The 12,227-nt window shown below is 47.9% G+C and overlaps 2 protein-coding genes across 2 annotated transcripts; both read right to left on the reverse strand.

The window, feature by feature from the left end:
• Positions 1-2,973: 2,973 nt before the first annotated feature.
• Positions 2,974-9,132, reverse strand: LOC306934979 (phosphatidylinositol 4-kinase alpha-like; the record flags this gene model as incomplete). Its single annotated transcript, XM_079517801.1, has 1 exon — positions 2,974-9,132. The coding sequence occupies one exon, from the start codon at positions 9,130-9,132 to the stop codon at positions 2,974-2,976; it is 6,159 nt and encodes a 2,052-aa protein (XP_079373927.1).
• A 1,952-nt stretch (positions 9,133-11,084) lies between these two features.
• Positions 11,085-11,843, reverse strand: LOC306934980 (uridine-cytidine kinase 2-B-like; the record flags this gene model as incomplete). Its single annotated transcript, XM_079517802.1, has 1 exon — positions 11,085-11,843. The coding sequence occupies one exon, from the start codon at positions 11,841-11,843 to the stop codon at positions 11,085-11,087; it is 759 nt and encodes a 252-aa protein (XP_079373928.1).
• Between the last annotated feature and the right edge of the window lie 384 nt (positions 11,844-12,227).

Genomic DNA, 12,227 nt, shown 5'->3' on the forward strand with positions numbered 1-12,227 from the left:
TCGCAGCAGACAGAAATGATTTTAGAAGGAACCTACTGGTCAACTTGGGTTTATTTGCAGCTGGTGTTTGGGTTGCAAGAAATCTGCCCGATTTTGATCTGATGACTCCACAGCCTGTGGCATAAAACAACCAAGACAACAGCACAAGCAACCTACTGGTTTGACCAGACCCCATTGATGGTGACGAAAGCTTCAGCGACATGGAAGGCGTGCTGTGGAGAACATACATTTCTGCTGTATTCCTTCAGCATTCCAGTAGTTCTGCACAAAGACACTCAGTGCATTGTGGACGGCTGGAACCTTCGACTTAAACAGAGATTTCAGCAGCAAACTGTCTTTAGTGATCTTAATGTTTGCCAATCTGTGGTCACATTGCCCTCTGTCTGTCTGTGATTCCAACGCAAGTTTAAAACGTTTTCTCTGGAATTGTGTTATAGTGTTGAAAGTGTTTACTTTTGAGTTTTTAAGTTTTTTTTGTTTGAGTCAGTTTAATTGAGTGATGCACTCAATTAAACTGACTCAAACAAAAAAAAAGAAATACATTGCTTTCAACGAGCACAGCAATTTTAGGCACGTGTGCAACATGGCAACTGTTTTAAAGTATTGTACAGTAACAACTAAAGTCTCTGTAATGTTTATATTGTATGATTACTAACAAAACAATCTAAAATAAAGGGATTTAAGATCATTAAAGTGCATTTGCAGTCCAGTGCATTTTGTCAACTTCCAGTCCAGGACTTTGTCACTCATCGCCAAGCTCAGCTTCGCCAATAGAAGTCTAGAAGAGCCACCATTGGACTGGCCCGTATACTCTAAGGACTGGCCCGATGAAGTGAACTGTGAACAGAGTTGTCACAACGCTCTCATCTTAACGGCACTGATCATACCATAAAAATCACACCCGTGTGAACTGACTGGTGTAAGGTATTATATAGCCTGATCAGCTGTGGTCTGACGTAATGTCTGGCGTAATGAAATCACACCCGTGTGAACTGAGTGACCATAGCAACCATGCTCATTGTTTTGGTACGAACAAACACGTGGACACGTGGACACGTAAACTAACAAAGCCAGTTGTTGGAGTGGTTTACAACACTCAAAAAAGCACCAAATCTCAGTCCGCGAACAAAATGTCTGTCCGTGGGGCATAACTCGGAGAGAGATAGAGAAAAAGGTCAAAGATAGGCAGGGCTTCGTGAGACATTTTTGCTGGGTTATGCTTGATTTTCACGCTGGGCATAGCATAGCATGACGAATGAAAAGGGGGTTTATTATTGACTAAGCTAAGCTTATTATCTAAGCTTCGTACTAACTCAAGTGCAATCAACCAAATGACTCGAGCCATAACCACACCGATCCGGTCGGATATATTGAGGGCTTGGAGCGCAAAGGGCATAAGTGACACTTTCGGAATTTTACAGGACAGGACTTTACATTGATTGTAATTATTTACCGTAATTAAAACAACATAAAAACACATAATTAAAAAAACATTCATTGTAGCCTTATCCGTACATGTTAATTAAGTATATTGTTTTTATTGAAATAATTACAATCATAAAGCTGTCCTGTAAAATTCGGAACATTTGACTTGCGCCCTTTGCGTTGTATAGGTATGCAGTCATCCTGAACCGCTGTGCCAACCGATATGCCCATATATGGGCATACCAACATATGGGAACCTTTTCATGCAAACTATCAAGCAGTGCTAATTAAATATGAATCAAGGTTAGTACGGATAGTAAGGATGACATCAGAGATCTCCATATATGGGCATAAAACAGACACAGCTCTGGCAGTGCGACCTGCCGAGGAGTTCCCAATGCAGCTATGCCCAAATATGGAGTGTGCCTATATATGGGCACAAAAGGGGCATGCCCATGTATGGGCATACACTGATGACATCAGCGATCTCCATATATGGACATAAAAGGGAAAAACATAACTGCGAATGCCAACAAAAGGTTTTTTTAATTTAAACCAAACCAACTATCCCAGCAAAAGTGGTAAGAGAGCTGGGATAATATTGGGAAGAAACCGATGGGCCAACAATGCAATTGGCCGCTGAACACCGACTGACCTACTGTACCAAAACTAAACATCCCCAAAACTAAACATCCAACCTAACCTAAACCAAAAGCTCCCACCCAAAACTAAAACAACAAACTCAACATACTATTATGCAGAGCAAAAACAATAGTGGTAAAAAAAAGACAGCAAGACGAGGAAAAAATACTTACAAACGAGCTCCTGTGTCACCTTGTTTGTCTCTTCCCCAATACACACAACTCATCCAACCCCTGACTTATGCTACAGATGCACCGAATTCTGAAGGTCTCTGTTGTGCCTGGCAGCCAATGGGAACACCATAAGTATACAGCATTTATGAAAACATTTGTGGCAAGAAATACGCAGTGCAGTTAACATAACCGTGATTCATATTTGACCAGCACTGCTTGACAGTTTGCATGAAAAGGTGCACCGGAGTTCCCAGGTGGAGGACAAACACCATGTCTTTAGTGTGATAGTGACCAGAGATTCCCAATCCCTCAATGTTGTGGTGGGTGGACCTTATTTGCATAAAGTTGAATTCAACCAACTTAACCCATTTTGACCTGAGATCAGATTCTAAAAATGTCTTCTACATCCTGACAGTTTTCTGAAAAAGCTATGTTTCTATGTCAGTCGTTCTTCGATTTTTCAAAAATAGCAGACCTACAAGCTCGTAGCGCACCACTCGGTGGCGCGCTATGAGCTTGTAGATCTGCAATTTTTCAATAGCTAAAGCATAACATAATGCTAACAGCAAAGGGGGTTCCCACCCAAAATGGGTTCATGCAAATTTCAGATATGACTGTTCGAAAACCTGGCCTTGAAAACCTTTATTGAAGAGAATGAAGACCTTGCGTCAGATGCTCTCCATAGAAAATGAAATGGATCTGTGTGTCTGTATAGGAACACGCAAAGACGTTTTTAGCATGGGATTTGGTTCTGGTAGTACTGGAGCATGTCATACGTTCTGCTCCTGTTACTGAGGAAGCAGTTCTGGATGACTTTGATGATGAAGGCGGCCGCCTCCTTTTCACTCATGCTTGGGTTAAATCGCTGCTTGAGCAACTTGACCGTCTGTCCTCTGAAGCAGGGGAGACCGATATCCAGCATGAGGGTGACGAGGGAGACCACTGCGTCCATATAAGGCCTGACAGCCAGGTATCCCTTCACGCACATCTCCGTGAACCATTTGAAGGGCGTGGCCTCCATCTTTCCGCCCATGATCATCACCATCTCGTCTGTCAGCTTGATGTCCGGCTCCCAGCCCAGGTTACCGCCGGGAGAACTCTCAAAGATGAAGCCGAAGTCAATGTGAAGGAGGTGGCCCTCGCTGTCCAACATGATGTTGCCATTGTGTCTGTCTTTGATCTGCAAAAGGAAGAGAAGCAGACTGTAGGCGGCCATGCTGCGGATGAAGTTGTACTGCGCCTTCTGGAATTCCTGCGTCGATTCGTCACCATACTGGTTCCTGAAGTACTCGTACATGCCAACGTCCGTCTGCCGGCCCAGCTGGTCACGAGACTTGCAGTCTGGGATGCCCTCGATCACGCCACACCCTGGCGCAGTGGCCACCACTCTGTAGGGGTGGACATACAGGTCCAGACCCACCAACTGGAAGATGTTCTTAAACAGGCCAATGATCTGGAGAGCCAGCATGTCCTGTCTGCAGTCGTCTCCCACTTTAAAAATGGCTGCTTGCCAGAATATTCTCTTGGCCTCCTCTTCACTCTTACCCTCGTCCAGGGAATCTGAGCGACGCTGCAGAACATGTTTTTCCAGTTCAATAATGCCACATCTCTTCACTTTGAATCTGGCCAGGTATGGGGCTTTAGCAGCACTCTGCATTGGTGTGCAAGACTTGTAATCTATGTCCAGGATTAGAGCCTCTGGGTTAGTGGGGAGGTAACAACCGGGTTGGACCTTGATCTGGGATATGGCCTCCAGACACGCTCTCTTCCTCTCCTCCCCCTTAGGCAAAGGCTTCATGATGGCAGACACATTGATGATCTTGTTGAAGAAGTCAAACTCTCTCTGGTAGAAGTCTTTGGCTGGGACAGACATGGAGCCAGTGATCTCCTCCACCATGTGCTCCAACAGCTCACCTATATCCGGGTCTTTCTTGAGATGTCCTTCCTCATCCAGTCGGTAGATGTTGGTCTTCATGTTCCAGATGAATTGGTGGGCCAGTAGCTGGTATGTCTGAGCCGCCCACAAAATGTACTTTCTCACATAACCCATCTTGTCATATCGAAGTGCTTGTACAATCTGAGGAATGTAAAATAGTATGGCATCTGGTGGGAAGGAACGGAGTACTTTGACCCCATACTGGGCAGTCAGGGGGTGGTGGGGGTACATGGAGGAGAAATAGGAGAGTGCGGTGGGGGGGTCAGTGGGGGCCCAGCACAGGATGTGACTCAGCTCCGGAGAGTCAGCGTCAATGGTTTGCCACGTTGCCAAGAACTTGACGGCCGCTGGGATGTCACATACGGCAGCTGGGTCCAGACGCACTAGACGAGTCACCTCTGATACGATGGCCTCTGTGTTCTTGAACCTGGCAGGTAGCTGCAGGGCTAGATAGGGAGCTATGCTCCAGGCCAGGTTCACGTTATCCTTCCACTGTTTCTCAGTTAGGTTGAGGGATCTGTACCTGCAGTTAGTGATGCTGGTCTCCACTGACTGCTCTGTGGAGATTGTCAGCTCCGGAGTGGACAGGGGGTTGTACCACGTTGTCAGCCGCTCAATCTCACTGACCAGCAGTGCTAGCAGTAGAGTTCTACGTTTAGTGTAGTACTTGGGCAGCTGAGGGCCTTTGACGTTTTTCTTACTTGTTCCAGACTTCTTGGATGTGGTGGACATGCTAGAGGACAGGGGGTAAGTATTGATCCATCCCTGAGCCGCCTGCTGCCTCTGACCCACAGCCACATCCAGACTACTGCGACTGTCAGTGACCACAGACAGGCTGTCCTGAGGGTCTGGGGTGACCAGCTGGTTGGCAGCCAGATATTTCCTGTCCGACATCAGGCTGGCATAGAAATTGATCATTATGCTGATATCTTCTCTCAGCCTTTTCTCGTTCTGCGTGGGAAACTTAGGAGCCACACTGAAGTAATCAAAGGCTGTGGAATAAATCTTCTCCCTCAGCACATTGCGTATGGTGGCATTTGTCATGGCATCGGAGTGCAGGAGCATAAGGCCCAGGGTGAGCAGTCTGTATCTCGGCCCTATGGCACCAACGTGTTTGTTGAGACTGCTGTTGGCTCCTCCGACATTGTGCGACAATGACCTCTGGAGTATTGTGGTGAATATTTCCACCTGGTCAGCGCTGCAGTACTTGGCTATCTCAAATCTCTGCACCAGGAACTCTATCCAGAGGAAGTGAGGCATGATGTCGGGGGGGCAGGCCTTGGGCTGGCTGTCCTCTGAGGCGGCCAGAGGGTCTGCTTCTACCTTAGTCTCTGAGAACAATCCCATCTTCTGTTCCACTGTATTCTGCCAAGCACCTGCCATTTCGCGCATGAACGGGACTTCGACTCCCTTGTTTGCGGCCAGTAGCCAATCCCAGCAGGCGATGGCGGTCTCCATACCGTGTTCTGTAAACATCTTCAGAGGAGACCAGCACAGGTGATGCAAGAGGTGAGGATCACAGTCTTTGGTACTGATCAGCAGAGCAGTCATCTTGAACATGGCTTGAGTGAAGGATTCCGCGTCTTTTCTGTCCAGAGCATCGGTCGTCAGACAGACAATCAGCTTGGTCAGGTCTGACCGACTGTGGGTCTGCTTGGAGAACTGGATCATACCTGCCACTTCTCCAGTGTAGTGGTTCCGTAGGTTGAGGGAAGCCACAAAGTTTGAGTAGTCCTTATTCACACAGGCTGGCCTCGCAGTCAGCTGGATGGTCTGAGGAAAAGAAGCGCCTAGTGTGGTACTCTGTCTGTTGCTGCCAGCAAAGTGCAGTGTACTCTCTGTGGCCATCGCCAGGCCTGTGTGCTCAGACAGTCCTGAAGCCCAGTTCTGATGCTTGCTCAAGTATTCCTGCAGGTGGGACTTGGTGATAGAGGGTGCCCATTTCATGGCCTCTTTCAGGATCTGACCATAGTGGGCGTTAAAGTCCTTCACTATGCTCTCTCTGGCCTCATACGTATCTGGGACGGTGATTGTGTAGGCGGTATCTGGAATGGCGTAGTAGGGCGGGTCCTTGTGGAGGTCAGCGCTGAGTGACAGAGAGAGTGTCTGTAAGATGTCCAGCATGGTCTTCAACACACGACCGCTCCACAGCAGATTCGGGAATGTCTCGACCAAACCAGCCAAGTATTTGTCCGCAACTCTACGGATCCGTTTGTCGGTGTGGTTAAAGTTGACCAATAGAAACTGTGCATGACATTCCAGCTCCTCCTCGTGCTCTTTGGTCTTGGGCTTCTCAGCCATCATTTGCAGGAAGACATCAAATATCCTATCCCCAACAGAAATAACACACTGCAACATGCCAGACTTGTCTTTTTGAATGGCTTTGTCTTCAAAGTATCTGAACATGACCTGAAACCTTTCGGGGTCATTGGAATGCAGCATTCTCATGTATTCCAATCTGTAGACTGACAGCAGGTACGTGGACATGGCAAAGTCTAGTCTATTGATGAGCGCAGAGTCCTCTGGCGACGGATGCAGGAGGTTGATGATGGTGGATCGCAGGTCACTCAGCTCTGCTGGGGTGACTGTGTCATTCTTCAGGGCTGAGTTGTACTGCAGCTCTGAGCGGAGAGGCTTTCCATTGGGGAAGGTGAGGAGGGGAGACTTGGTAGCGATCTCACATACTCCCTCATACCACTCCTCTGGCCACAGACCACTTCCCTCTACTCCAAACCCCATGACCACAGAGTACAACCAGAAGTCACGGAACAGCTTCTGGAGACGGGGCTTGGCCTCCTTGATTGGTGGAAGGCGTCTGGTCAGCACGGCAAAGACTGGGATGAGGACACCGAGGTTGCCAGCGCTATTTGATGCCTTAAGGGCAGGCCCTTTGTCTGAGGCCCTCTCGCTGGCCCTCTTTCCTTCCAGGCCCAGCTGAACAAACAGCTTCAGTAGGTCAACCATCAGATTGTCCACCAGTGGCTCCCCCTGCAGGTTGGCTGCAATATTGGCCAGTGCATTTATCACAGCCAGGGAGCAGTGCCTGTATCCATGGTCTCTACAGTCTTTAGTGGCCGAGTAAACCGCTGAGCTGGCCTTCACACTGATCTGCTGGAACAGGTTCCACACCTCCTGGTAGATGTATTGGTTTCCGGTGATGACCATGGAACCCAGCTGGTCTACGATCAGTGCATCCAGTGATGAAGGAGGCTGGCAGAACCTCTCCTGGAGGATCTGCAAGATGGGTTCCATGACCTTGGGCGTGTCCCTCAGAGCCACGGCGATGTGACCCAGCACTCTGATGGTGTGATCTGGGATCAGATGGGCATCCTTTTCACTCTCCTGTGAGATGTAGAGATAGTTGGACAGGCTGTCCAGGAAGGCCTCCACTATCACTGGAACCAGCGTCAAACCGGCCTTGAGACATCTGCAGATGTTGTCAATAGAGATATCTCTGAGTTGCTCATACATAGAGGGTTGATTCTTCCTGCTGGACAGGGTGTTGAAGGTTGGCTGGCAGTGCTTGGTGGTGGCATTGATCCTGATTTCATTGCTTGCGCGGTACTGGCTGTGGTATTTGTAGAGCTCTATCAGAACAGGGGAGGGAACCACCAGGAAATCCCTGAGAGAGGTGGTGGCAGAGCGGGCCAAGCCTGGAAATCTCTCACACAGATGTCCAAGACCTTGTAGGTAACAGATGAACAGGGGCATGTGTGCTACGATTACTTTACTGGAGGTTTTAGACTGCAGTGTGTCTGACAGCTTGGTACACAACTCATTTGCTCCTTGCTCATCATTGATAGCCCACACCATGAGGTCCACACAGGCAGCACTGGCTTGGAAACAGAGCTCGAAGGGGCTAGGTTCCCCTGGCCCTGTGTTGTGGAGGACACACTGCAGCTCAGAATGGCTGCTGTTGAACTGCTCCAGGACAAAGTTGTGCACTTCTAGCACAAATTCCGGCTGCAAGTCTTTCGAGTAGTATAGTGTGTCTCTCAGCATTTTGAACATACAGACATAGAGAGGGTCACTAAAGTTGCTGTAATATAAGCTGATTTCAGCATTGGCCTCCGTGACATACAACAGGGTAGCATCCAGAGTTTTTAGAAAGGAGTCATTAACAAAATTCTTCGCCATGCTGAGGAGCTGTCTCAGCAGGTCAACTGGCAGCTCCATCTTGCCTTCCCCTCCTCCCACGAAGAGAGGAGGCATGGAAAAGCTGGAGCTGACTCTGGAGAAGTAGTAGTCGGGATCCACCTCACCGCTGGCAGGCAAGTAGGCTCCTTCAAAGCAGTGTGGACCTGGAGCTGTAGGAGAGCAGGGGGAGTGGCCCCTGGCATCAGAACTGGCCGGTGAGGAGGCATCCGAGTTGGTTCCAGTGTGTGTATGTGGACTGTCTCTCTGGCACACTACCAGCAGTGAGGACGGCGTGATGGAGTGGAAGTCATGGAAGGACCATACGGTCTCCTCTGTAAAACATTGTGTCTGAGGCGAATTCCTGGGAAACAGCTGGGACAGCAGAGCCTTGTCCGTGTTGCTATAGCGACCAAACGCCCTCGTCATCCCCAGTAGGCAGGGAACAATGTACTTGCAGAGGTACACTTTATCATGGGCTTCGGGCGTCTGGCACATCTTCTGCATCTCCTGCATAGTTTCCATGACGGTGTCTAATACCTGTTGTCTGGAGTCTGGGTCCCTCTGAGCCACGTCTGACAACAGGGTCACTAAACAGAAGCTGAAGTTTTCCGCAACGGGGAGAGAACCTCTCAATTTCTTTCTGGAGCTTTCTTCGATCCACTGGATCCGCCATAGCCCTCTTAACAGGCTGAGGAAGTAAGACACGAGTGTGTCTTTGTTCTGTAAGTCAGACTCCACTAGAAACACGGCTAGTGCTATGACGGCATCTCTGCGACGTGCGTCCAAGGTGAACACACCCTGAACTTCTAAAGGGCACATGCATTGTAGCTTTTGGACCTTTTCCAAAGGCACGGGACGCTGGGCAGCCAAAGAGCGGGCTAATGAAAGAACCGTATTAAAATAAAAGTCTCTCATGGACCTACCATTGCAGAGATGTGTACCCTGACATGAAACTCAGATACAAATGGATACAATTAAGTACCCAGATTTGTGCATTGAAGCATGACGTGGGTTACGCTTTTTATTCCATCACTATGAGGTCAGAACTAATAACCATATATGGCTTTGTCTGACATGAGCAAATCATCAAGAGGGATGTATGTACTTCAAGATAAGGTTAATACCATTATGGTGAAATAATGGTAATGTGTAATGTGTTTTTAGATATTTTAGTATTTCAAAGTACACTTTGAAATACTAAAATATCTAAAAACACATTACCCACATAAAAACCCCAGGAAAGTGTGTATTGTCTCCCAAACATCATTAAAATAAGATCTGGTTGCAAAAGGGGTGAAGTGGCCCTTTAAAGATCTATAAGGGTCCATTTGGTTACCAAACTCTCCATCATTTAGCTGGGGATCACCTGGAACCCCCTCTAGGACCATTGGTGGTCCCCGGACCACTGGTTGAAAACCACTGGATGAAACAATTCGATTTGCCAGAAAATGTTGGTGGGGCCAACATTTGTTTGGTAATAAATGGAGAAGGGTATAAGCGCTCCTGTGAGTGGTGAGAAATGGATCCCATAAAGGCAGATGACTACATCTACTGCTGCCCCCTAATCTGTTTAATTTCTAATTTTTTGAGGGGCACTAGCCCATCCAATGCACAGCTTTGTGTGTTGATACCACGAAATGTGATGATTTGATTGGCTGAGTATGGGATGTGATGATGTATGATGATAAGAGCGCCCCTCACTTGGGTGTGATCTTTCCTTTTAGGATTGTACTCTTGTTCAAGGCTGCCACAGGCAGATCAAACCTCAGAGTCAGAGTACAATCCTGGATCCCCTTTTATTTATTTATTTAAGGTCTGAAAGTATTAGGACAAAATTAAAAAAATCACACCCGTGTGAACTGAGTGGTGTAAGGTCTTATATAGACTGATCAGCTGTGGTCTGACGTAATGTCTGACGTAATGAAATCACACCCGTGTGAACTGGGTGACCATAGCAAACATGCTCATTTTTTGAGCACAGACAGACAGACAGACAGACAGATAGACTAACAAAGCCAGTTGTAGGAGTGGTTTACACCACTCAAAAATACAAACAAAATGTTCACACAGGAGAAAAGAACTGTAAAAAGGGATCTCAGACACGAAGTGGCCAGATTTTGACTTATCTATGGTGCCTTTAAAAAATATAAAACATTAGGCTTGTGAAAAAAATAGGTTATGAATTTGGTCCCTCAGCTGCCCACTCTCAAGCTTCAGTCTGATAATCAGGCTAGTCAAAAGCTTTTTTTATTTTGTTGAGATTCTGAATTCCTAACCACGCACCTCCCCATCCCCATCTTCACATAAATCGTGCGACAATGATTAGTCCAGGGCTGAGCACATTAGACGTTTTGACTCAGTAGTTGACTAATTTGACAATACCAAGACATTATTTTGTGATGAAGTAAACATCATCTCTCTGATAGCTATGCATTTCATTATTTCTCAAAACCATATTATTGTATTTGATGGCCTTTCTGCCCTGGCATTTGGCTTTTGTGTACACAAATACATTACAACACCATGAAAGGCCTGGTGGCCTTCCGGGCCTTGACCCTAAAGTGATGAAATTCTACCCTGTCGGTACAACTCCTGGCAGTGTGCATACAAAGTTTGGCGCTAATCAGCGAGATTAACTCTGGACACAGACATAGACATACAGACCGTCTCATATCGGCTAGCACCTCTTGGACAGCCATGGCGTAAAACATATATCTAATAACATGAATAGAATGACAGAAATTCCTCCTTTATTGCTTAGTGCGGCGTGGTCAATGTGGGCGGCTGCTGGACTCGGACGCCCGAGTGCCGTTTCCATTGTGGCGCATGCTGAAGCCACCGTTTAGAATGTCCTGGATGTGCTGCACTATCAGGTTGATAGCCACGAGGTTATCTACTCCTCGCGGAATGATCACATCCGCGTACTTCTTTGTGGGTAAACAGAACTCCTCGAAGGACGGTTTAACCAAGTTTAGATATTGTGTCAGCACATGCGACAGGTCCCTGCCTCGATCGCTGATGTCCCTTAGAACTCTGCGTGCGAGCCGCGTGTCCGCGTCCGTGTCCACGAAGAGCTTCATTTGAAAGAGGTCCCGGATTTCCTGCGAGTAGAACGTCAAGATTCCTTCAAACAGCACCACGTCGGCTGGGTACACCGTCACAGACTCCTCTTTCCTGGAATTGGTGACAAAGTCGTAGACGGGTATCTGGGTGGCCTCTCCCTGCATTAACTGCCTGAGCGTCTCCGTGATCAGCTCGCTGTCAAAGGCATCCGGGTGATCAAAGTTGAACTGGCCCTTCAGTGCTAGGGCCATCTCGTCCGGGGTGAGCTCCCTGTAGAAACTGTCCTGCCTGATGATGGCCACCTGCCGCTGCCGGTGGTCGATCTCGTTCTGTCCCAGCAGCTCGATGATCTTGTCGCACACGGACGACTTGCCACTGGCGGTGCCTCCGGACACACCGATGAGGAACGGTTGGCGAACACCACTGAAGTCATGGTCAATTAGATGAGTTTCACTGTCAACGTCCATACCTGCTATGTGACGCCTGGTCTCTTTTGGCAAGCTTTAGAATATACTTCAAAGGCGTATTACAGCTATGGCCCAAACACCAGCTATGTTGAAGTTTAAGTATCCATTCTGTCCACTGAGGCATGATGTAAGTTACACCTCTTGGCCAATCACGCGAGGACAGGATATAACAATATATGGCTTGCCCGTATATGGCTTTGGCCGAATCTCTTTGGGAGAGAGCCCACATGATACTATAATCCATACCCGTTCTGAGATATGACACATCCTTCTCTCTCTCCCTCCCCTCTCCGCTCCCCCAGACATGATCAGTCGAGCCATGGCTGTGTCCCAGATGTGCTGTAGGCCGATCACAGAGGCAAGCGCCAAGCTTGATAAGTCATG

The sequence above is a fragment of the Electrona antarctica genome (genome assembly GCF_951216825.1).
Source record: "Electrona antarctica genome assembly, chromosome: 13".
Lineage (NCBI taxonomy): Eukaryota > Metazoa > Chordata > Actinopteri > Myctophiformes > Myctophidae > Electrona > Electrona antarctica.